The sequence below is a fragment of the Ciona robusta genome, chromosome 11 (genome assembly GCF_009617815.1).
Source record: "Ciona robusta chromosome 11, ASM961781v2".
Lineage (NCBI taxonomy): Eukaryota > Metazoa > Chordata > Ascidiacea > Phlebobranchia > Cionidae > Ciona > Ciona robusta.
In genome coordinates this window covers 6368744-6394425 of record NC_143245.1, presented here as the reverse complement: position 1 = coordinate 6394425, position 25682 = coordinate 6368744, and the positions used below count along the sequence as shown (strand labels likewise).

Sequence of the window (25682 nt, the reverse complement as noted above, 5' to 3'; positions counted from 1 at the left end):
AGCCACCAGACCGGATAAGCTGACAGGCGTTGAATTACTCTATGTACATAATGGCTCACTCAACTCCCTCAGGCTTTCTTTCATTCTGTTCTCATTCAACCGAACAAAAGAATGAAAATAAGGGGTAGCTTCATTGCTAGAGCACACCTTATCTGACTATTAGTTTTGAATGTGCCACTGACAATATTGTGAATAATTAAACAATTCAAATCGAATGTTTCTTTTTGGATAGTCAAAACAAAAAACAATTATTTTATTGACGGTGGATAGATGTCGTTTTTATCCTGTCGTCTAAAGTAAACTATTATAAGTACCAGTACTGTTTACTATGTGTCTTGAATTCTTGGGCAATGTTTTCAATATTATGAGATTAAAATCAGTTTGTTTGGTGTCAACTGACTTGCCATGTAGTACGCTGTTGGGTCAGACACAAAACATGTAACCACAAGAATTTATTACAAGCGACGCGACCTCTCAAGGCGTCACTAATCTTTTCCTGATGTGATTACGCAACAAATGTCCTACATATTAATTTTGAACACTTTGGTTTACTTTTTGTAAAGTTTATTTATGGTAACATTTGCCGAATTTCTAAATAATTTTTTTTAATTTAAAATAAATGGTTGAAATAAACATGCCTGATACTATTCCAGTAGAATGTATAAATAGTTTAAGCTGTATGCATTTGAAAGCGATAACTGTACTAACATGTTTCTTAATACAAAACTGAATAAATTCTTGTTTTGTAACTGAATTAACAAACTGTGTATTATTTGCTAGTTCGCAAATGCTATACTGTACAATAAAATGGTTGGATTAATAAAATAAATCAATAAACCGCCCTGAAGAAGAACAAAATGCTAAAATAAAATAGTTTTTTATATAAAAAAATGAGTAGTGAAGAAAACATGTCCGAATTCCTTCAAAATCTTTGTTAAATGAGTAAGAAATTTTGCCTGCCAAAGTTTGTGACTATGACGTAACAAGTGTCATTATGATTGACAATCGGAAATTTGGCTGCGTGCCAACAAATTTTTCACACAATTTCACATTTTTGTTGATTCACGACGCAAAGTTTCTACTTTGATTCTGTTCCAACAAAGCGATTCAACCTTTGAAGTTTACTTCAACACTCGATTTATTACAAATCTGCGATCTCTCTTCCAACTATGGCTATCGGAAGAAACAAAGACATGGTGGAAATCCTGTCTTCCCGTCCCGAAAGGTCGACGAAGGTGACTGATCCACTGTTTCTCGTTTTTCTCTTTGTCTGCGTTGGAGGTATGGCCTGTATTGCCTGTTATAGCTTTCTATATGGAAGCCCGTTTCGATATGTCTATGGTGCTGACTCCTGGGGTAACGTCTGTGGGCGTAAAGGTAACGTCCAAGTTATGGGAGTACAGCATTCTGGTATGGACATGTCCGAAAATAAGTTGCTGCTTGCTCTCCGGGTCGACTCGGAAGCCCCGCAGCATGAGGCATTTCTTTGTGTGAAGAGATGTCCGACTGCGATGCAAAGTTGCAGTGAGATGCTGATATCCAATGGATATCAACATCTAAACCAGTCTCTGGTTCGCATGCGAATTTGCGAATCGCCGTCAGCGAAGATGGCTGCGTTTGAAGACGCAGGCAATAGATGTGTGGTTTCGAAAGGAAACTTGGCAGTATCTTCGACTGAAGAAAACACCCTTTCCCTTGGTCACCACCCCACCGTCCCCTCTCATGACTTTGCCACCTTTGGAATTGACCTTAGTTCTTTCGTCGGAGTTGGCGAAGTTACCGGAGTAAGTGCAGCTAGCGGAATTACCGGAGTAGGTGAAGTTAGTGGAGTCGGTGGAGTCAGTGGACGAGTTAGAGGAGCTAGCGGAGTCAGTGGAATTGGTGAAGCTAGCAGAATTACCGGAGTTAGTGAAGTCAGTGAAGTTAGTAGAGTTAGCGGAGTTAGTGGAGCTAGCGGATTTAGTGGAGCTAGCGGAGTTGGTGGAGCTAGCGGAGTTAATGGAGCTAGCAGAGTCAGTGGAGCTAGCAGAGTCAGTGGAGCTAGCGGAGTTAGTGGAGCTAGCGGAGTCAGTGGAGCTAGCGGAGGTAATGGAGTTAGCGGGGTCAGTGGAGCTAGCGGATTTAGTGGAGCTAGCGGAGTCAGTGGAGCTAGCGGAGTCAGTGGAGCTAGCGGAGTTAATGGAGCTAGCAGAGTCAGTGGAGCTAGCGGAGTTAGTGGAGCTAGCGGAGGTAATGGAGTTAGCGGGGTCAGTGGAGCTAGCGGATTTAGTGGAGCTAGCGGAGTCAGTGGAGCTAGCGGAGTCAGTGGAGCTAGCGGAGTTAATGGAGCTAGCAGAGTCAGTGGAGTTAGCGGAGTTAGTGGAGTTAGCGGAGTCAGTGGAACTAGCGGAGTCAGTGGAGCTAGCGGAGTCAATGGAGCTAGCAGAATCAGTGAAGCTAGCGGAGTCACTGGAGTTAGCGGAGTCAGTGGAGCTAGCGGAGTCAGTGGAGCTAGCGGAGTCGGTGGAGCTAGCGGAGTTGGTGGAGCTAGCGGAGTTGGTGGAGCTAGCGGAGTTAGTGGAGCTGGCGGAGTTAGTGGAGCTAGTGGAGTCAGTGGAGCTAGCGGAGTTACCGGAATTGTGAATCCGCACAGAGAGAAGAGAGCTGTTTTCCCTAGCCGAAACGGCGTCTTGGACAAAATGTCGTATGGTTTGAACAAGTGCACGGATGTAGTCGTACGCTACTCGATGAATAATTGGAAAATCCTGTTATATTCTTGTGGGGTGGCAACGCTCGTATGTTTTGTCCTCATCCTACTTCTTCAGACCTTTCCTAGAGCCGCGATTATCCTGACATTGGCCAACTTTGTATTGGTTAGTGCCGCATGCACCGCTTTTTTGATATACCGCACCATTTTGGCTTGGCCGACACATACAGTTGTGATTATGGGAACCATTGCCGACCCTGTAATCACAGATGACGCCTCAGCTGCAAAAGACCAACATGTTGGTTATGTTACGTTGATCCCGCTGCACATCCGTCTACTGATCGGAAGTATAGTTTGTGGCTTGTTTTCATTAACCTTGTTGTCAATTTTGATCTGGAGCAGGAAAACAATTTCTTTCCTCATTGATTTGAACATTGAAGTATCGGAGTTGCTGCAGGAGATTCTCACCATATATACCCAGCCATTAGTAACCCTTTTATTTCAGTTGGGTATTTTCTTCTACTTCGGGGCTGTCTCTTTATATCTTCTTACAATTTACACCCCGAGACCAGACGCCGATGGAATGGTGCTTTATGTCGCAGAGCCAGTACTACAGACTGTCGGACTGCTTATTCTGCATTTGATTTTAACTTGGTGGTTCTTATCCTTCGTGGATGGATGCAACCAATGCATCGTATCTGGTGCCCTGAGTTGGTATATCTTCTATTACGCAACTGCCAGTGACTGTTCGTTGTGTTTCCCAACAGTTAAACCTTTTGTACACACATTGAGGAGCTCGCTGGGTTCGATAACTCTTGGCTCCATTATTGAGCCGATCACTCGCTTGCCACGCCTCGTTCTGTCTTCTTTATCAAGCGTGGCGAAACCAGCCCAGGTTCGTCCTGCTGGACTCACTTTGGAATACTTGTCGCAGTTGTCCTACATTCGAATTGGAATGTACGGCGAAAAATTCCTGCAGTCCGGTAAAGTTGGATTTACCGTTCTGCATTCGATTGCTCCGCAGTTAATCCCACTTTTGAGAAAGAACAGATTCTGTCTCTACCTTGGAAAAGTTGCTGCTGGGATCCTCACCGCAGTTGGAGCAATCTCGCTGATGTACTTCTACCTTGAAGTACAAATAACCGAGAATTATGGCGAAGTCGTTACTTTGATTGTGCCAGCGTGTGTCCTGGCCTATACAGTTACTTCGTGCTTTTTCAACTTTTACCACACCGCCGCTGAAACCATGTTCATGTCTTATTGCCACGATCGGCAGATTAACGACAACTTTCTCCGACAGCATTACATCAGTGATCGGTTTGAGAAATTCATTCAAAAACACGAGCGATATTTCGCTAAAAACGACGACGACAAAAACAACGAAAACAACGAACGCCTCTTCGTCCCAGTCCACAATATCGAAACTACATCAGTTCACGATATCGAAACCACAGTCCTTGATATCGAAACCCCAAAGAAGTTGAAGCGCCCACGTGCGGCGAAAGGAAAACGCACGAAAAACGATGGCACCAAGTCCGTCAGTCCAACTGTACCGTATACAATGGACGACTTAAGTTTGGACGAAGTTTCCATACCAACCATCGATTCGTTTGACTTCTTGTTAGACCAAGTAAAGTTTGAACGGGAGATGTCGCCATTAAGAATGCGTTTGGACATGACCCCAGCAGACGAGGACCCTTCTCGTCCGGTCACGCCCTTACCCCCTATTAACAAACCAAAACAACCATACGAGCCGGTGCTAGTTCCAGGTAACATAAAAAATGAGGCAATGTAGTGAAAGCGTACATTGTAACTTTTAATGCAAGTTAAGCGATATTTTATCACTTTCTGTCCAGTATACTGTTATCCTAAGGACGTTTTAGTAGTTTTCATTCACTTTTATCGTCCTACTTAGTAGACATACAATATTGCGACATGTTGTTATATTGTTTTCATTTATAGGCCAAATATTAGAGGAACCAAGCCCACCGTCTAAACCCCGGTTTAAGAAATTGACAAAGAAATCAACAGACAGCAGGGCAACACCGACTGCTTCTCTCGAGAGACCAGTTGCTCCTCAAGACTTAATGAAGTATCTTCCCCGAAGTCCTCTGTATGACAGTCCTCCGAGACCAAAAACTGGATACCCGCGGGCTCGACCAGCGTAAGTTATAGGATTTACAACGATGTAGTTTATTTGGTATTGAGTTACTCGTAATCAACCCACTGAAATCACCGGTTCGTGTATATTCTGTATAGGATTGTCCACTGCGACGCACGTCATGTGACTATAGCATATAGCATCTAGCATTTCGGCCAAAGTTGGTCTGCTACCTCAATTGTCTGAATGATAAATAAATCCTTATGTAACGTTTATACTCAGGGTTCAATCTGTGGACGAAATTCTTCACTACCGAGATAATCACAGTTCCTCCTCAAGCGAGTCGGAAATGAACTGCTCAACTCGCTTCATTGATACCAGAACAGTAACACCTGGGATGTACAAGAATCGACGTAAAAATCTTGACCACCACGTATGTTTTAGCTAAACAGTGTCGTAAAAATGTTGGCGTATAAAAGAGATTTGCGCCGACCCTTGAATAGGTATATATTATGTCAGTCATGCAGAGGAGAAATCACCCAAAACATTACATATATTACAACTCGTAAACAAATTATACGGTACAATTTTGGCCTAAATTCCGGGTCCCATGGCGTGCCATACTGTAAGACTCCACCCTTAAATCGAAAGTTTGCAAATATGGTGTATGAAACAGAACATCCATGTCATAACGACTGTCACAGCCCGCCCTCCACGCGACGGCAAAGAAGCTACGTTCATTCGATTCAGTGAGTAATAAGCGTCCATTAAAAACAGGTCGAATTCGTAAGCATGGAGAGATACTCCTCTGACGATGACACTATTGACCCATTCAAAAAGCCCATCCATGACGATTTCGCAGCTTACCACAGTGGTGGCCAACGCATAGTTGAGCTGCCTGGGTTTAATGCTCCCCCTTCAACGCCACGGGGACCAACAGCTAGTTTTGAGCACACGATCTTGCGAAATCCATTTGAACGTTAATTGGATTCGCAATAAAAAGACTTTTTTATATTTTGTAACACTGTATGTTTTGCGCGCGCACTAATACTTTTTCCATAACCACATATTTTTTGTCTGCAATAAAATCCACACTGTGTGTGCACTTACTTGTTGTATTGTTTTTTGTATTTCATTGCGCCAGCTGTATTGTATTAATATGGAAAAAAAAACAAATATACATATACATCTGGGTAATATACAGCAAAAAAGAATATAACTCTCATAAGAACTAAATTTGCAAAAAATCAATTTAAAACACGCAGAAATGTTGAGTACCGTCTGCAAAGTCAAACCCGAGTGCTTGCTGTGTCACATTCTGTAAAACATACTACATTAGTTTGCGGTCTGAATGTAAATGAAAGTTGAATGAATAATACTCACGTTTAGCATAGGAATCAAACCGTTGTTTCGGAGATTAGTAAAATAAAGACCAGGCTTTCGGCAAATGATACCAATAGCTTCAATCTAAAAATCATTAAATTTGTAAAACGATTGCTTTACTATAACAGATCAAATAGTAGGATATGAGGGAGATGGGACGCTTTTTATTTCATATTCTCGTGTAATGTAGTAGTAAACAAAAATCATTCGAAACATTATAAAGTTGCATCCTTACGACCTATAGACCGTTGTTAATTGTTTAAAACACCACCGAGTTTTTTTTGTATATTATGTGCTGAATGTGTCCCATCTTCCCCCACTCTATTATATATAAATAAATGAATGTTACTTCTATATCCACTTGTGGCGAGAATAAAGACAGTATAACACCTGTTCTTGTAAACCCTTAAGGAACTTTATATATAATTATGGTTAAAATTTAGACAACCCATTCGATTGAATTAAGTCTCGTTAAGTGTCTTGCTACGAACGACATTAATGGTAGTAGTGTCGAGCCTTGAACATGTAACCTCCGGGCTAGAGACAGCCAACGTGCGTGAATGGTACGGGAGTTACTACTTACAAGATCGGATTTAGGTGACCCATAAGTGTCATCTGTTGATAGAGCTGTACCGTGCATCCAGTTTTCTGATATATCTAACACATGGATGTTTACAAGACCAAGGAACATATTTCTTCGGAGCGTAGTCAGAGCTAAAATAAAACGGGCATAACTCGGTATAATTTTTTATAGGATATAAAGTGAAGCAGTTGTTAAGTACTAAATAACTATCTTCTCACCATTATGAGACAAATCAAGTTCGGACAGCTGAGGTACATGAGTAAACGCGTGGTCCTTTATTGTGCTGATCATGTTACCATTAAGTTTTAAAATTCGCAATGCAGTCAAACCAACAAAAGTCGAAGATTTGATTTCCGTAATTTGGTTGTCTGGAATATTAAAATATATTTTAAGATATAGTAGGTTGAGGTATAAGATGCGGTTCATGTTTTCATTCTCCTTTGTCTTTACATTTGGTATAGTAAGCAAATCATATTAAGGGAATTGTTAAACGGATCATCACGATTTAAAACAGCGTTGTTAATTCTAAGCATTTCTAAAATTGATGTTACCAATTTTGTGCTGAATTTATAATAAAAATTTACACGACGTTTAAGGATTTTGTATAACCAAATTAAAATCGGGCATTTGTATCCCTAGAAACAGTAACTTATTGCAGTTAATAAACTTACAAGACAAATCTAGTTGTGTTAGCTGTGGATTTCCTGCAAATGTTCCATCGGCTATTCGGCTTAATTCGTTTCTTTTCAAAGACAGAAACTGCAAGCTGTACATGCCAGCCAGTGAGCCACCGTTAATAGAAGAAATTCTGTTGCCCTCAAGGTACAAATTTTCCAACCGCAAGAGTGCGCCAAAGCCAGCTGTTCGAATGGCGGAGATATTGTTGTATTCCAAGTTGAGAGATTTTAGCTACAGAAAAAGTACAGTTATTAAATTTAGACTTTGTACAAAACGCGCTTATGTTTACTTGTTTGCCTTTTACAGCTGTCTAAACTTTACTGTGTTTCTAATGAGTTGCAACCAAGGTTTTGTTTAAATGGCGAAAAATCAAAACGTTTGTAAATAAAGATAATTTTGTCATATATATATGGCCTGCTATGTTTATATTGTGTCACAATCCTAAAAATGAAGACAATTGTAACAAAATCTATTTATATTTAATTTAAAACCCAAACCTACCATACTCAGTCCCATGAACGTCGTGTAGGAGAATTCGGAAATCTTGTTTCGCGACAAATCCAACCAATCAAGACTCCTCAGCTCGACGAAGGAGCCAGGATAGATGATATTGATGTCGTTTGAACCCAAAAACAAATTCTTAAGAGATGTAAGGCCAGTCATGGCGAGCGGTTTCAGTTGTTGAATTGCGTTCCCCACAAGGTTCAACACCTGCGGCAATTAAATGGTTTCAATCTTTGTTTTGTAGAACGGGCCGTATAAACAGAGAAATAAATACAAAGGTCGAAAGTTTAGATGGTTTTTACACGGCCTAATGGATAAATACAGGTTTATGATTCACCTTTAATGTTTGAATATATGAATTATAAAACCGAATCTTCAGTAGGCAGGGGATTTTAAAACGCCAGAGTTAACTGCTGGTATATTGTGCATGTTAATACAAATATATATTTTTGATGGGTTTATAAAAAGATTACAATAAAAAAATAATCTGAGTCCACACCAATGATTTACTAAAGAAATATTATAAATTATTATTTGCTAGACAAAATATTTAAATTGGCTTTTAATTTAGTGTTTACATAATTAGGTTATTCTTTATAAAAATCTTCTAATTAGGTTTGGTTTTTACTTTAACGTCTTTAGCATCTGCGAAACTTCCATCTGCAATTTCTGCCACATTTAAATCTTCCAGCTTTATATTGAAACTACGCTTCGACAACACCGTATCTATAACCACACCTCGTTGTTGCTCTGTAAATGAATAAACATAGCTTGTATATTCTTGTGTGGCGGGAGGGCAAGGATGGTCTTTATAACACGGGTGCTCTACTCGTGCCTATTACCCACTCAATGTAAGTGGGCCATGTCGTGCCTTCTTATAAGTTGCCACATTTGTAACTCTGTGCTGGGTATGTTCTATTTTTGTATGACACTTTTGATAAACCACCAAGAGACCACTGGGTTGTAGCAATTATCGTTAAATGTCTTGCTCAAGGACAACACACGCCCATAATGGTACCAGCGTCGAGTCTTGCACCCACAACCGCTCTACAAAAGATGCAGACGCACTAACCGCTATTGTACCACGCGCTGTACATAATAGAATTTGTGGGTAGTTATTTGTATACCGTATCATTCAGTACCATTTATCTTGGCTTGATTCTTATCATAAGAAACCCGAACATGGCTCCATAAATAAAACACTGATGCGTAGGTACAGCACGGCGCAAGGTTAAGGTTTTTATTCAAAAATAACTTCAACTTACTTCCTTCGTTGCGACGAATATTTTCGTGCAACAGCGAAGATATAAACGGTCGTGTTATGGTCGAAAAGCCCAGCCTTGCGCACGTGATTTCAATCACGCTTTCAGGTCCCCAGGACGCCTCAGTTCGACTGCAGTTGCTTAAATCTGAAAGATAAATATAAAGTCATATATGATCTGATAAAGCCGACAATATTTTAACGACTGTCGTTTATTCTGCTAATTCCTTTCGTTGTATTCTTTGATCTTTGTTACTCTATTCGAAAACTTATGTTATGAGTAAATTGCACACAAAATTTAACGAAGAAAGCACATTTTTAATCTCATTTATAAAATGTGATTTCCGTTATCGCGAGTTTTTTTTTTTTGCAAGCGTGACATACAAATTAACTGCTAAGTTAAATAAGGGAACAAACGTTTTATACTTACACTGTTAAATTTTAGTTTAAATAAAAATGAGTGGTTTCTAACGAACAAGAACTTAAACACACCGATTAATGCAAACACTTACTTGATATTTGGGCTACAGAAGTTCCAGCAAGTAACAGCAAAGTACAAAACAAACCGAACCGCTTAATAGCATACATTTTATTTATCTTATTGTAACAGTTTAACGTCTGTATAAGAATGGTAGATTAGCACTTCGTAGCTTACTTATATACTGCCTGCGCTGCGGTGTTACGATCTGATCGCATATTTACTGCCTTTTTCTGCAAGGTCATGACGTCACTTTTCAGCAAAATTAGGGCCTATACCACCGACAGAATGATGCTAAAACTTGTATGTAAATGCAGCTTTAGAAAACGCTGAATTGACTTGGACTCTTAAAATGACGTAATTTGAAGAGTATAACACGCGCACCATCGTGTAATTATGAGTGTATTAGATGTAATTGCCAAGACAGAAATATCATTATTACAACTTACGCGGCTGGCCATAAGTACAAAATTGGAAACTATGTAGCAATAAAATGTTTTCGGATGATAAAAGTACTTAAGTGCAATTAAAATTGGCAAAGTTTTTGTGCGGCAACAGCCATCGATTCCCCACGCTTTGCGTCATTATTTCACTTCAAAATGTCGTATTTCTCGTACAACGCAATACACAAGATTCTCTAATTACATAATATCCGCCCGCAGTATAAAAGCCCACTTACATATCATTACGTATGACCTACGACATGACATTGTCAAACGACGATTTATCTTCCCGTTACGCACTCAAATTACGTAAGCGACATTATTCAAACTATTAGCGTGTCATGTCTGATCTTTCAAAAAATGGCGACAAAAACATTACTTCAAAAACCAATGCTGGCGAAAATTTAGATCAGAACTTTTTCCATTTTACATAGCCTACGTCTATATACCAACGGTTTTAAGTCTGCATTAACCGTTTCCGGCGCATTCTATAGATTGCAAATATAAATGCCGCGTTGTCTTGTACATGATCTAACTACACAATAGTCTGTCTGGTACATTTTTCAAAGCCCGTTCTATTTTATACCGTCGCCAGCTGGGTAGGTCTTGTAAAATCCTGGGCGTGATTTGGTATTAAAATCATCGCGACATTAATAGTTTATTATCAGTCCCGTATCGTGGCAAATGCGAAATGGGCTTAAAAATCCTAAAATAGCTGGGCGATTTACGCCTACGCTAAATTGCGTCACTGTCCGAGAATTGAAATGGCCCGATCGCGTGCATTAATATGTGCCGTTGTGTGCCTTGACATTTATTTAAGTACCAACCCTTTGCATGGCATTACTATCGCGACTAGACGTAAACTTTACTCGGATTATAATCGATGTAAATTTTATTGCGTTATTATTGTTGAGTAACACCATGGCTCGGTGCCATGCTACGTAATGAGGGATGTCTCGTCAGTGCGTCATTTCGTTTGAGATTTTTCCGCAATTACGCTGGTACAGCCATGCATGGTATTAGCGTGCGTACTGTGTCGCAAGTTGGTTGTGCAATTAAACATGTTCAAACCTAAACTATGTGGAATTAGTCACGTACTTTTTCGAATTAGCGTATACATCTCGATACTAATGCGAAAATTACATTCTGTGTCCTGTTTTCAGGCTCCCTAATGTTAATTACTGTAATAAACGAGCGGTATGTTATACAGATGACGCACTGGTAAAAGTTGTTTCAATTATACAGAATGCGCATATGAAAAAAAGAAAAAAGAGTTTAATTTAAACAAATGAATAAATTAATGGAATGTATTAATCAATGAATGTATTTAATGTGTCTTATATAAACTTTTGTACAGGTTCGTTATCATTTGGGTTTGTATAAGATAAAGGCGAACAAATAACACAAAAGGTCGCCTCTTATGTCTATACGTCTTCGTGTGAAACAAAGCATTACTATAACACGCAAACATAAGAAATCCACTTTCGACTTGAATGTCAAGCACTGGGATCCATGTAAGCGTGACTGCTTCACTATACGACGAGTTAGATTTGAGATAAAAGAATTTGTAACTTGAGACCTGTTGTTTCCTAAACACTGTAGTTTGATACAGAAATCATAACACGAGCGAGTCTGGTTCTGAGCGTCTTAAGGCGTCGTCGTACAAAAGCAGATGTATGCTTGTAATGTACGGCTAGCTAATTCCAATATTAATCTAAGGGTCGAATGTCCGGATCGTATTGTAAAATAGGTTGAAGTGTCAACAAATATAGCAGAGCGGAAAGATTATCTGTTTGTTAAAGTTGATACTTCCAAGCCGTTGTAGTACCAGCTTCAGTAAAGAAACATTGGGATATTTTATACCAGGAAGCCGCCCACCGAGGCCACGAGTTTTTGTCGAAAATACCTTTTTGGATCGGACGATTTAATATGGGTGAGGTACGAGCGCAAAGTCGGTACACAACAGACAGAAAGCGTCCCAGTCAGTTCGACCGTGCGCAGAGGATCAACTTGATGCAGTCGCGGACGTGCATGAACCAAATCGAGATCCTCGAGAACAATATTAGAAAGAAGCTTAAGGTATGCATGTCATTCATGATGGGTAATTATATGTGTATGGCAATGTAAATATATGGGTGCATGTATAAGATGGAGCCGAACATTCTGGTCAGTTTCTATATAAATGTGAATAAAAAATTAAATTCTGTATATATATGCACGTCGGCAAGTGACGATAAAACACCATATAGGGACTCGGGAAACCTTTTTTGGATGTTTTCCAACGACTAACCTCGGGCGTACTGAAAAATCTTTTCGGCCAAAATAAATCACACACCGAGAAAAGATTCTGCGGCGATTTTCCGACGCCCTTAAACCACACGCGCCTGTTATAATGGTCTGTAATAAGGTAGCAGCACTAAATCCGTCAATTATATCTGATGCTAGATTACAAAAGACGTGACGAAGAGTTTGAGTCTAATTTTACCGAATTTCGATTGCGCATGCTGGTACATGGATTTGGGTGCGGCTACATTGTTAAGTATTCGTGGGAATTCGCGCTCAAGTTTAAAATGACATTCGGCTAACTCAAAAGTGTGTGTTTGTAACCGTCCGTTATCATTTTGACAAGCAACCAAAAAATAGTTTGAGGAAGTGGTTTGTAAGTTTAAGAAATTACAAAACTTTCACGAATTCTAAGCGTTTTCTTGCTTAAACCCGCAGGCGTTCAGCTTATCAATGCAGGCCTTGGTTAACTTATAGGTTGTTTGTCTGTACATCTATGTTGTGTGTAAACAAATATCGTATTCAGAAATTTGTGTTTTGTATAAGGGGACATTCTTTCTATTTAAATGGGAGACTGATGGTGCTAGTTACTGCTTACGAATTATATATATTGTTTTTATAAACAATAAGTTAGACTCGTTTTGGGTTTTCTGGGCCTTTTATATAATTGCACTAAATAAGTTCTGCTGTTATGGTAAAGCAAAAATTGCTTAACAAATGCACACACTTATGTTCTGTATTAGTGGGCCTGACTCACAAAATATATCAGTCACACGGAAAATTTAATTTTTTTTGGCGGGTTAATACGGGAAAAATGCGCATTAATTATACCACTATAATTGGCTAAAATTTCCGTCGAAAAAATATTTATTAGGTAACGTTGAACAAAAATTACCCAAAGATTCCTGGGGCTATACTAAAGGTCAATGCGGTATTTTTGCTATTATTAAAATAATGCAATATTTGGAGGTGAAGATTAATTTGCCATTCTCCTAAATTCAGGTCATCGAAAACGAGAAATACGAAGTCGCTCGTTATCTTCGCTTCTTAAAGACGAGCTCAGGAGTCAGTAGATTCTCAGAACCGTGTCCCAGATCACGTGACATAAGAATACGGCCAGCCACAGCATGTGCGCCTGTAATGAAGTTTGGACGAAGTGGTAATGCCAACCATAGTTACATGGTATCGGACCCGGCGTTTGGTTGGTCGGATTCAAAACGTGACGAGGATTCTAGTCCAATCAGAGTCCGTTCTGCTTGCATGAGCAGGTCACGAATGACTGCTTTCCACAGAACTATGACGAGGTGTTAATAATTATTTGTTTTTTATATTTTTTTTCCTGATTGGGATTTGTTTGTATATAGTAAATGGGTTTATAGATGGAGCATGTTTTTATACTTTTCATTGTCCTATATGATATAGTAATCAATAAATATTTACAGAATCATATAACCGTCTTCTTGCGAATTTAATTGTCAAAAATATGATTGGAAAATATGAGATATCGTGTGGTATGCATCTTATCTCTCGGTGATATATCGTATAACGTACAGCATGGTTTATCTGTATATACTGACGCTGGGTCATGGGCAAGAAAAACTGCAAAGCTATTTTCGCGAAATTTCTCAAAACAGCGTCGTTTATTACTAATGTCTGAAAAGTGAACCTGTTTTTCTAGAATACGTAAAATCGAACAACCGCTGAGGAAAAGGGTATCGTGGGTGGATGGCGGCCAAGGTGGCGACGATGGGATCATGCCTTACTCACCTAAAGGGCAAGACTACAGATCGCTATCTAATCCAAACAACGATGATTCAGAAGGGACAAAAAAGTGCTTCGGAACGCAATGCGAATCTCCATTACCCAAAAGTGAGCAAGACGAACGAAATCAAGAAGAGGTCGAAATGTCACCCAAGGGGAAAAAGAAAAGCAAGCTCTCTGCTGCCACCTCGCGACGGTCTTCAGCTAGCAGTTCAGCGGGGCCAAAGAACAGACCGAATCGCGAAACAAAGACATTAAAACCAATTAACGTCACTTTTCCCTTTGCTATTACACCAGAAGGTCAACAAACTGAAGAGGAAAGTGGAAACGTACAAATCATTAGACCGTCAAGCACACAAGACCAAGCGCAACATGCGAACAGTTTTCACACGAGGCATTTGCGGCCTAAGCGTTGACTTATAACTAACAGGCCAACTACTTTAAATACAAAGTTTTGGTATTGTTGTTTTCGAGTAGATGTAATCAAGCCTTTACAACCTCTAGGATCTATGTAAGGGTTCTCACACGACTTCAAAATAGTGTTGATAATTGTTTAAACACGAACAGGGTATATATACGTAAATACGTTACCCTTTGTGCTAACTGCTATATCTATATCCATTACCCCGAACCTCTTATCGGTTTGAAATATCCACATAGTATAGTATTATAGTAGCGAGTACACAACTTCTGAATGCAGAAACCAATAAATTTATTATTTCCTATTACCACAATTTGCGGTTTACGACAGTAAGCATGCAATGTTGTATTCTGGTTTAAAACTGCTTACACAGTATATAGTAAGCGACATCGACCGAATTTGTATTTTACGTATTTGCTGTAATGTAGCGGCTTCAACATAATTTAAGCCAAAAACAGGTTATGTTGTTTCCGAGCACCATATGTACAAAATCAGACTTTACGTTAGCGCATTTGTGCATCATAAGTAAAGCGTAAACTTAAGTAAATAGGGCTTCAAATTTGTTACTTGACTACTGTGGTGCATAGTTTTAATTAATCGCAAACCAATATCGGATTACACATTGAAAATGGCTGAGATAAAACCTCATTAAACACAGCAGCCAATACAGATTGTTTTCTTGGTACACAACGACTGACTTTCCATCCAGTTAGGTCCTACATAACAAAGTTTATCGAAGTGAAATTACAAAGTATTAGCACAGGATGTAGCCCAAATGTGAATGGTGTTTTGATGGGTTACAGGATTTTAGAGAGCAATTAAAAGCAAGTACGGGGTAAAAAGTGCATTTCACGGTCGATCACACTTCGAAAATTTGCTGCATATGCACAGTTAGACAAGGAAAACGCCAATGCAATTCGGACCTGTTAAGCTACAGTTCAGTTTTCTTATTTTGAGTTAAATTTGAGCGAATTTATTTCTTCTTTTATGTAGTTTATGAAAAAGTATTAAGCAATAAGCGCACTACATGAACAGCGTTAGGTTGCGAAAAATTGTTCTATGTAATGTACGTAACAGTTTCATTAAAATATAGTATATAAACAAAATTAAACACGCTTTCAGTTTAACGTATTTGTCTATAAACGAGCACAGTTTTATACATGAAGTGCATTAATTTTGTTTATAGGTTAATTTTTTTTACAGTAACAAGATACTACGGAAATACCGTTAAAAAATGCCTACATCTCATATACATGTGCTGTTTTACAAACCATATAAAAAGGGAAATCTGGTAGAAGTTCATATTTCAAAACAGCAAGAGCAGATATTTTACGACGTCATACAAGGAGCATATATGCACTACGAAGGCGACTTGGTGAAGGATAATTGCAAAGCGCTATTTGATCATCCTATTTGGAAGTAAGTCGATTAATTTATGTAATTCGGAAAGCGTATTATATTTTCAGCATGAGGTACCATAATATAGTAAATTGTTATACGACATTGGTTATCGTTTTCGTTTTTACTTTATGTTTTTGCACTTTTAATACGAATAGAAACAATACAAATAGGCCACCATCATTGCTGCTTTGCGAGGAACATATTTCACTGACAAGTTCTTGTCACAGCTGGTTGCATACATGCGTTTTAAATGCACGGATGGTTTGTTGCAATGCGTGGCATTCACAGATAAGGGGGTTTTGACTTGTTTTTCGAGTTCATGCTTATACTCGCAGTACAGAATGTTACTGTGTTTTAACCAAGACCCTTAATTGCCGTGTTTCGTCACAGTACCCCACGCGTATAGAAAGAACTGTTTAACCTGGCTTGTACTGCAGGTGCAATAACAACTCGTTGGTTTTCGACTGGTTCAATGACAACGACCCAAATACAAATTATGACAAACAAGTTAAAGTTTCGGCTGCAATTGCTAAGCGCTTGTCAGCCTTGGGGTGGACATTTCTTGGTTGTAAAGCCAACGAAAACGGACAGCACTGGCACTGGGAGCTAAAATAACGCTCATGCTTAACTGTATAAAGTTGTATTATATGTTCGGGTAAGATGACCAATGTTTTTTATTGTCTTTGATCGTTTCACTTGGTATAGTAATCGGACAATGTTTACAGAATTATATTACCGTAACAGTACAAATCAAAAGAACGTTGTTAGTAAAAGTATGGATTATGTGCTAACGATTTTAATCTTACCCCCACCCTATACCAGCCATTATTTTATTTTAAATACGTTTTATTGAAAGAATGGTCATATGTATATATTTGTCGCTATGTACTTATAGTCGAGTATTAAAACAAATATCAATTAAAATGTTTTATTTGCATTTCCGTTTGCTGGAATGACATTTTACTTTGAACGGCTGGGAACCGTTTAATAAAGTAAATATAAGACGGAGTTATTGAGCTGAAATGTGATAGGGCAAAGAGTATAGTATGAATAAATGTAACTTATATATCCTTTCATGGCGGGGCAACGACTATAACGGCAGTCGTTATTGGTGTTCAGTTTCACACGTCGCATATATATACGAGTTACCACAAATGAAATTATTTGGAAATCTAATTAGAAACCTCTGGGTTGGATAGAGCAAATTCCATTGGGTGTTTAGAATAGTCCTATACAAAAGTCGCACGCAGAACGCACTTAAGCAAGTGAAATCGTCTTTAACATTAAAAGTAACTGTCATTTTTCCAATATAACCTTCCCGCCATTCTAAACCTTTCACCACTGCAAAATTTAACAGGCCTGGTTATAATATACTTTAGGACTTGACAAAACTACAGCAAAGCTTCCAACCACGCCCAAGAGGCAGCTTCACGTGTGGTCGTTGAGGTATTTTGTTAAACCAGGTCCTCTCGCCAGTAGCTCTACTTTACCTGGTCCTTGTAAAAAGTTAGCCTAAATCCGCTCGGCAGCGGCGCGAAGTATACTCAATGCGCGCCGATTATTGCAAACTTGATTGAAAACATGTCTGTATAACTCGATAACGCGTAAAACGAACACAATCGTAAATTGTAACCTGGACTAACCGTCTTATAAGCTGGGCTTACACCTCCGAACAAACCATCGTTATACGTGGCTTACCGCGTTAAGAGGCGTACTGCAAGAAATTGGACACAGGACACAAGAAACTGGACACGATACACACTTCTGATCTGGTATTGGCTGATCCAATAAATTAACTTATAAAAATATAAAAAGGATGAGCTGTAGCACCTAACCATTCAAAACAATGCTGTGTTCATATGTTGATATGTATGTAAGCGTATATTTGTGTAGTTATGTTTGATCTGTAAATTGTTTGGTGTTATGTGAAGTGTAGAAATGTAAAGTATAGGAGCACCAGTAGTTAAAGATGGAACCTTATAGGATTTAAGCTGTAAAGTTAAACAGGTGCCCAGTCCCTGGGTTTCCTATAGGGTTGTTATTTGAGAGCCAGGACATTTAGATATAGACTTTAAAAAGTTTCCCAAGTTAAAGAGCCATTTATAACATGAACCGAGATAGGGTCCCGGGAGTTTTGCCACAGCATTGAATAAGCGGTGCGCTTAAATTAAAGTCCAAGCATGACATCTGTATACGAAACTAATTCCCCTTCATTGGCAATTTTGCAGAAAAAGAGACAAAAATGAAAAAAGAGCGAAAATGGAGCTCCATGCAACGTAGAAAAGGGCCCGCGAAAAAAAAATACAAAAACACGGCGCAAAATAACGAAACGCAAGGGGCAAAATTGCCAATGATTGGGAAGTAATACGCACAGCATGTATGCAAAACGTTTGACACGGAAAAAAAGCTTCATAACCGACGATATGACAAACCTCATAGAACCGAATATTCCCCAAGTAGTCACTAATGATTTAAATGGGAATTAACCAAGCAAAATATTGGCGAAAACCCAATGTACATTTGTAATGACGTAACCTAATTCCCGAAAGGTTATCAGAACTAAATGCTAGACAGAGGTATATTCTATTTTTATAGACCTTTATTTTTTACCATAATTACAGTTCCAATCGTGTGTCGTGTATATGTGTAAATGTTTGTACATACAGCAATTTACACAACAATCCCACCCCCAACCACCACCCCAACACTCCAACCTATATATCAAGCACAACAGTAAATGCATTCTCTATGGGCCATAATAGTAATAATAAATATATAATTATTTCGCGCCGCAATATCGCCGCATACATAGCGTCATGTAAATTAAATTGTTTACGGAGAGGGGAAACTGCAAAAGAACGGATTTGGGAAAGCTGTCTAAATTTCGCTTCAAAGCAAGAGTGATAAGCAGTGATTTTCGGAACCACTTTGTACGGGCGAAAGTCCGATTTTCCGACGAATTTTCGCGCTTGTTGTCGATTCAAAAAAGGAATGACAACATTAATAGATATACCTGTAAATAAAAGTCACCTGTGGAAAATAGTTTGTTAGATTTTTAGGGAAGGGGCCTGATATTTTTGGTTTCTATTCGCAGGTTTGGCGCCTAATTGTATTGCAGTGGAACCCGCCAGCTTTCGCTGACCGGACTTTTAACCACTGGCGTGTTGGAATATGGTTTACGCAAACCAGGACACTGCTGTAATGTCGACCTATGTGCAATGACACGTGTTGTGTCGGCCGACGGGTGCAATGCCCCGGTTCTGTCTAACTTAAACTTTCTATCAGCGATCCCTAGTTATAGCGATGTCACTTCTATCTATCTGATGCCGACTGCCGGCCTTGCTAATAAGTGACACCAGGAGTATGGGTTAAAGTTTGGAAATCTGACCTGCGCGCACCGTTCTTATGCAGGTTGTTTACACACACATACACATATGAAGAAATAAAACCCAAGTTTCCCAAACAGGCTACATTACTAACGTGTGCAAGTTAAGGTGGACATTTAATGTTTTGATCTCCGTATACTTCCCCATCCCACACCAAACGTACCACATCATCATGCAATTTTAAACAAGCATCCAATAAAGTATAAGGGACTTTTATGCTACAGCTCATATTTAGGTTAGTATTTACATTGACTAAGAATAAATCTTAGTCTGGGTATGCTATGGCTCCATCTTAGTTCTCCCCTTTATATCCCCCATCCATATTTTTCGTTTCTGTAAAATTTTATAACTCGTGAGCAGTTGTAAGGTCACTGTTACATAAAACACGATAGGAGTACTAAAATTGCTTAATACAAGGCTTTAATAACGGCTTAAATGTAATATAGTTTGATACAAGTATGTTTATGCATAATGTACAAACCTCCATCATTTCTTCTTCCAGTAGTTCTTTCGTTTCGTGTATAGTATTCCAAAACGATTTCAAAACGTTTAGCAGCAAATACAAACGCAAATGCACTAGAATCTTTAACAGTGACAAAAAACGCGCTGGACGCGAAGAACTGAAATCTGATTGGTTAATCATTTTAGTGGCTGTGACGTAACAATGCCTAAAACGGTTTCTTATCAAATCTTTGTTTTGAAAAATCGCGAAAGCGCGCCAAAATCGGCGTATGTGAAATGCCTTTATTTTAGTAGTAGGTTTTGACAAAGTCCATAGAAATCAAAGTTTTTTTCCTGCTTGGGTAAAATACCAACTAAAACACCGCCATTTAGCATTTGCGAATAGCAACCTTAAACTGCTACCAATGGTGTAGCCTTATGAAGCTTTACATGCATTCCCACACTGTCCATTTGTCAGTAAAAATGGACAGCTAATACCTTTTAATGCTGATAGTTTTTAACAGTAACAACCAAACATTAGGGATTCATTGTAATCTATCTCCAGTAGACCGTGTGAAGTACATTACATTTATACAAGTTTATTACCCTAATTTGGAAGATAAAATATAAATAAATACAACACATAATCTGTACGTAAATGTGCCACGGTAAACAGCAAATGTAACCAAAATTGCACAAACCGATTATACAGTAGGGTGGGGGAAGATGGGACACTTTTTAGTTCTATTTTCCTGTCCCATTTAGTAGTAAAAAAAGAACATTCAAAGAATTATAAAACTATATCACCACGAACGACCGTTGTTAAATATAAAAAAAATGATCAGAATATTTGGATATTACGTGCTAAAAATGTCCCAACTTTCCCACCCTACTATAGAGTGGGGAATATGGATGCCGTTAGCACATAACATTCGATATTTCCTAAATATGTTTTAAACAAATAATATAAATTAACCCTTTTATAAAAAGGCTGGAAAAATCTGTAAATGGGACTGAAAACACGACAACCATAACCCAACCTAATATATAAACATTACGCTGTTTTGGAAATATGGCGAAATATTAACACACATATTAAAACGTTCTGATGTCCGTTGTTCATAAAACAATGCGTTGACTGTAACTAAAAGAAACAAGATTTATATCGGTTAAAATAAACACAAAATTACTGCTTAAATACAAGCATAACTTAAGCCTATACACTCTACAGTGTTAACACTTACTTTAACTCACTTATACGCGTTTGTGTGTAATTTACAATGTTTAATTAAAAGATTTTTTTAATTTCCTAATAAGCATGTAGCGATAAAATAAGATGTTGTTTAAATTTAAATTTTTTAACATCGTGGTACAAAATTTTATCGTTTAAAAGACACATAGGGTTAAACAGAAAAGTGACTTAAACACGCTAAAAAACTTACACTGAAATACATTTTATAAATAAATACGTTTATAATGAAAATCCGCAGTATAAATTATAAAAAATCAGGTTTTAAAAATTCTTCGCAATAAAGTTTTAAAAGATAGTTATATAAAATGTATCATTTATTTTTGGAAGTGCTTGTGCTCACAAATAAATAAATGGTAAGTAGGAAGTGGTACAGCATGACGTACTGCAATAATTTGGTTAATCTGAAACGGCGAAATATGTAGTCACTACTTTCGAGTGAAGAATTTAGAATTCTAATGTTAACTGTACTGTTCCAATTTGTGATTTTATACGGTTGCAATTTAAAATAAAACGTACACCTATAATTAATTTAAAAGTAGGCGTCTGGAAAGTAAGTACGTGAGTATGCCGTATATGCCAAATGAGCTTTTCCCGTTATAGATGTGTATATATATGTGAACGTTAAAAGTGAAGGTACAAATTTAATAAGACACTGTACCACATATACGCTAGCTTCATGCAATGGTATTTCTAATCGCTTCATTTTTTACAGTATACACTAACTAGTAACTACTTGGTACCAAAAATAAATTGTGGTATTCGTTATAGCTAACAATTGGCTTCAGATTTTGCCAGGCGCGCTCGCGGCTTGTTTTAGAGTCGTTTTCCTGCTGCGTGCATAGATTCGAAGGAAAAGGGCTAGAAATACGACGAGAATTCCTAGCAGGCCCATTACAGTTACCGGGTGTCCGTATATCACACATGATAGTAAAATGGCAATTGCTTGGCGCACTGTCATAATAATTGTGAAGACTACAGCGCCGAACTCTGAGATTGTGTAGAAAATGAACAGCTGTCCGACGGCAGAGCAAATCTGTAAAGAAATAAATTTGAATATATTGTTTATAAAAGAAATATGCCGCGTTATGGGACAGTGAGGCGATTGCATCTAGATCAGCAATTACGTCGATGTTGCTACCGTTGTAAGTGTATGTGTCCTTGGACAAAAGTGTTTAAGAGTTACTGCTATTGTACAATGGTACAAATTGTCACAGACAAAAAAACTAAAAGAAAATAAAAACAACTACCCTCAAGAATGTAAGCGGGCAATAGGTGTATGCAACAGAACACCCGTGTAATAACTACTGTCGTTGCCTCACTGCACGAGGATAAATACGTTAAATTTATTCATTATAATAGGATTGTAACGGTGCAAAATCTAGCCCGCATTAAACTAAATATTACAGATAATTATATTACAGAGACAAAGGGGTGGCAGGGTGTATATTTAACAATGCAAGTTCTGCCAAACAATAGCGTGTTTAACACCGCACAGTCCGCAATTAAATCATGAAACGACCACACCCTGCATACACCGTCTTTAAATTTACAACCTCGTAAATATTCACTCACCGATAATACAACAGAATGCATCGCAAAATCCCAGTGTCTCATCATGAACTGGGCAGCTTCTATAAAACCTCCTTGCTCGAGCAACGAACATGAGGTGAAAACGCATGAAAACAAGTTGACGCCAAACATCATTTGGACTGAAGACATTTTATGCGTTTTGAAGAGACTGCCCTATAGTAGAAAAAATAGGTTAAATTAATCTACAATATATACATATGTAACATATATAAAAAAAAAACATTTTTTTTTATAGTCATACACAACGTGTTATAACGACTGTCGTTTTCCTGTGAATTAACATACATTGTTCCTTAAAATTGAATAAAAAAATACCGTATCTGTCCTTGCATATGGCAGGGTAACGACAGTTGTTATAACACGAGCGTTCTGTTTTATACACCTCGTGCCCGCTTACGAATTACCACTAAGTAACTTTGTAAGTGAATCGTATTCTCATGCACAATCAATGTTAACTATGGGCTGTCATTGCTAAAACGGGTACAGAGTAAAACATACAAGTTACCTGCCAATTTGACGTAAAACTATCGAACATCATATAACCGAGCATAAGCACAACACCGGACGAAGTTCCCACAAGCGTCGAATAGGTTTCCTCGCTTACATGAACGTTGTTGTCGTGTTGGCCGCTTTGAAAGAACAGAAACATGCTTATACCAACTGATAGCATGGTAGCTGTGATCCATTCATACAACTCGTACACGTTTCCTGACACCAACTTCCCCATTAACATGACTGGTATAACTTTGCATGCTTTACCAAGTACCTGTAATTGAAAATAGAGACATTTTAAGAATGGCTGTACATACTGTATGTGTGTAGCATTGTAATAAAATATTAATACTTCTTACAGTGCCAAGTTTTGGCCAATAGTATTTATGTAAGTAACATCTAACAGCATCTAACAGCATAGAATAGCTGTAAATATTTTAAGTATAAATTTCTAAGTAACTCACTAGGTCCTAATAGATCATGTTTAAATGCATACGAGTAATTGTAATTAAAACCCTATGTCTAAAACCTAATGCATAAACAGTATGTTATAAAATCAAAGCTAGAAAAGTAATATATTTAAATATATTAGTACTAAGTTAAACCAAATAGAAATTACTTAATGTTTATGCGTTTTAAATACGAAATGCAATTTTACAATAGCAGCAAAAAAAACATAACTGTCTAATTCTAATAGTATTACTCTACACAATTACTTAGTTCATGCCTAGAATAAACATTCCTTACCTGGGTTGGAAAAGTGACAAATTTGAGAGCTTCGTATTGACACCAGCTACTCATAATGTTTGAGAATGAGGCGTATGAAAACTTATACAGCGGACATGAGTGTCTGGGTTGGCGTACAATAAATGAATAAACCCCTGCTACTATAACTGCTAGTAACCTGAAAGTAAACAATCGTTAAAGTCATATTTAAAAAAACATAATTTTAAGGTAATAAATATTTGATTAGAATTTATTGACTGGTAAAATACAATATATAATATATATACCCTTTTCAGCTTGTTGAAAAATACAAAATGTTTAGTTATTATACAAAAGCAGTAAAGCACATACATGAAACTTATAAAGCAAATATATATGTATGTCACTAACTGTCTTTTACAAGAAAAGTGAAAAACTTTAAACAGTTTTTAAACCTATAACAGACAGAAGTACCTATTTACGAAGACCAAAAATTGTGAATTGCTAAATTTTTCACCAGAGCTTGAATCTGTTTTTCCATATTCTTGTGTCATAATACGTTCTTGTATTACACCCCATGTTAAATAAGAAACCTAAAAAATAAATTAAAAACCTTAGATTTTATATAAATTAGGTCAAGATCCTATATGCAAAAGAAAATTGTAATAATTTAAGCCAGAGTTGGTCCTTTACTTCAACATTACAAGTCATAAATTATTTACTTTTAAATATTGGATTGTAAACCATTTAATTCTAAAAAAATAAAATTACTGTTAGTACTTCAAATCAGTCCAGTAATATAATACAGGCACACAGTTGTTACTCTTGTTAGGTTACACAAAGGCAGTGGCTCCTATTGTATTTCCTATCAGATTAAATAATAGCATTGTATTAATTCTAACATACCAGAGACATATTGATTTAACTTCGCATAAACAGTAACTACCCTTAAATCCAAGTACCTAACTATGCCTGTTAGCAAGGGCAGAACATGCGTTTAGGGGGTTATTAAAATACCAGTAATACACACCTGTAAACCAGCAGCACAAATAAGAATTTTAAGACACCCTTTACTCTGCAGTTTGTCACTTTCTGCATGTTGTTGCTGCTTTGCAATTATTTCGGCGGAACTATCATCTCCGAATACACAGGACTTGACCACAGGAAAGCATAAGCCGCTGCCTACAGTAAAGATATTAATGTGTTATTGCCAGTATTTCCAGTATTAACATTCATGAATTACAAACAGAAACAGTGTATGCTGATATGGTCTTTATTTTATTTCAGCATTTTATTTTGATATTTGTTTGTTGACTGACAGTAAAATTTAAATATACAGTTCTAATAAAGAAAGTTTATTTTAAAATCTTACCTGTCTCATTATATTTGATCTTTTTCATGTATCTAATAAACAGCATGGCAGGAACGACAACTGTGGCATATCCGAACAAATTTTTAAGTAAATTTACCATCCAAAAAGAGGATGGTTCAACCAGTTTGTCAGATATAGGGGGAGCACTGACCCATTGTATGTTCAGCAACGTTATAATTACAAAACAAATTAAAGTTGACTTATGTGACATTTTTCTGGTGGCACCTGAACAATGTGATAAATAATACTAGTTCTTTTCCTAAATAATAGTAAATGAATTACTACTGCGACATTACATGCGTTGTTATACAAATACAGTGCAATTAAAACTTTCTGACAAGCGCGTCTGAAAAAGCCAGTACAGCCACCGGAATCGCCACAACGGCAAGACCGCAACTACGTATTTACACTTTAGCAAGTGCCTTTCTCTCCGCGCTGAAAGACCACTAGGTTGTAGATAA

At 37.7% G+C, this 25682-nt stretch overlaps 5 protein-coding genes across 5 annotated transcripts; 3 read left to right on the top strand and 2 right to left on the bottom strand.

Moving 5' to 3' along the window:
* Positions 1 to 1418: 1418 nt before the first annotated feature.
* Positions 1419 to 5781, top strand: LOC149728805 (uncharacterized). The gene is made up of 2 exons (XM_089888392.1): positions 1419 to 5220; positions 5565 to 5781. The coding sequence occupies exon 1, from the start codon at positions 1419 to 1421 to the stop codon at positions 4479 to 4481; it is 3063 nt and encodes a 1020-aa protein (XP_089744518.1). The 3' UTR covers positions 4482 to 5220; positions 5565 to 5781.
* A 103-nt stretch (positions 5782 to 5884) lies between these two features.
* On the bottom strand, positions 5885 to 9869 carry LOC149728804 (uncharacterized). Its single transcript, XM_089889181.1, has 9 exons — positions 9709 to 9869; positions 9201 to 9344; positions 8564 to 8685; positions 7933 to 8142; positions 7425 to 7662; positions 6972 to 7121; positions 6754 to 6884; positions 6171 to 6254; positions 5885 to 6105 (listed from the first exon to the last, which is right to left on the bottom strand). Exons 1-9 carry the CDS (start codon positions 9782 to 9784, stop codon positions 6040 to 6042), a joined length of 1221 nt encoding a protein of 406 aa, XP_089745307.1. The 5' UTR covers positions 9785 to 9869; the 3' UTR covers positions 5885 to 6039.
* A 137-nt stretch (positions 9870 to 10006) lies between these two features.
* Positions 10007 to 15053, top strand: LOC149728803 (uncharacterized). Its single transcript, XM_089889185.1, has 3 exons — positions 10007 to 12196; positions 13403 to 13704; positions 14079 to 15053. Exons 1-3 carry the CDS (start codon positions 12047 to 12049, stop codon positions 14575 to 14577), a joined length of 951 nt encoding a protein of 316 aa, XP_089745311.1. The 5' UTR covers positions 10007 to 12046; the 3' UTR covers positions 14578 to 15053.
* A 458-nt stretch (positions 15054 to 15511) lies between these two features.
* Positions 15512 to 16920, top strand: LOC149728802 (uncharacterized). The gene is made up of 2 exons (XM_089889186.1): positions 15512 to 16001; positions 16421 to 16920. The coding sequence occupies exons 1-2, from the start codon at positions 15817 to 15819 to the stop codon at positions 16596 to 16598; spliced, it is 363 nt and encodes a 120-aa protein (XP_089745312.1). The 5' UTR covers positions 15512 to 15816; the 3' UTR covers positions 16599 to 16920.
* Positions 16921 to 20389: 3469 nt separating this feature from the next.
* Positions 20390 to 25594, bottom strand: LOC149728801 (adenosine 3'-phospho 5'-phosphosulfate transporter 1-like). The gene is made up of 7 exons (XM_089889180.1): positions 25222 to 25594; positions 24880 to 25031; positions 24324 to 24442; positions 23892 to 24048; positions 23158 to 23418; positions 22635 to 22805; positions 20390 to 22095 (listed from the first exon to the last, which is right to left on the bottom strand). The coding sequence occupies exons 1-7, from the start codon at positions 25430 to 25432 to the stop codon at positions 21844 to 21846; spliced, it is 1323 nt and encodes a 440-aa protein (XP_089745306.1). The 5' UTR covers positions 25433 to 25594; the 3' UTR covers positions 20390 to 21843.
* Positions 25595 to 25682: the final 88 nt, after the last annotated feature.

Bases quoted from the DNA above. Each gene is read 5' to 3' on its own strand.
- LOC149728805 (XM_089888392.1), top strand. From the start codon at position 1,419: ATGTCCGAAAATAAGTTGCTGCTTGCTCTCCGGGTCGACTCGGAAGCC.
- LOC149728801 (XM_089889180.1), bottom strand. From the start codon at position 25,432: ATGTCACATAAGTCAACTTTAATTTGTTTTGTAATTATAACGTTGCTG. The intron at 22,806-23,157 runs GTAACTTGTATG...TTTCTACTATAG, and splicing joins GTTTTACGTCAAATTGGCAG to GGCAGTCTCTTCAAAACGCA. The intron at 22,096-22,634 runs GTGAGTGAATAT...ATTTCTTTACAG, and splicing joins TGCATTCTGTTGTATTATCG to ATTTGCTCTGCCGTCGGACA.
- LOC149728802 (XM_089889186.1), top strand. From the start codon at position 15,817: ATGCCTACATCTCATATACATGTGCTGTTTTACAAACCATATAAAAAG. The intron at 16,002-16,420 runs GTAAGTCGATTA...CTTGTACTGCAG, and splicing joins TTTGATCATCCTATTTGGAA to GTGCAATAACAACTCGTTGG.
- LOC149728803 (XM_089889185.1), top strand. From the start codon at position 12,047: ATGGGTGAGGTACGAGCGCAAAGTCGGTACACAACAGACAGAAAGCGT. The intron at 12,197-13,402 runs GTATGCATGTCA...TCCTAAATTCAG, and splicing joins ATATTAGAAAGAAGCTTAAG to GTCATCGAAAACGAGAAATA. The intron at 13,705-14,078 runs GTGTTAATAATT...CTGTTTTTCTAG, and splicing joins TTCCACAGAACTATGACGAG to AATACGTAAAATCGAACAAC.
- LOC149728804 (XM_089889181.1), bottom strand. From the start codon at position 9,784: ATGTATGCTATTAAGCGGTTCGGTTTGTTTTGTACTTTGCTGTTACTT. The intron at 6,255-6,753 runs GTAAGTAGTAAC...AATGATTTTTAG, and splicing joins GGTCACCTAAATCCGATCTT to ATTGAAGCTATTGGTATCAT. The intron at 6,106-6,170 runs GTGAGTATTATT...TATGTTTTACAG, and splicing joins GTTTGATTCCTATGCTAAAC to AATGTGACACAGCAAGCACT.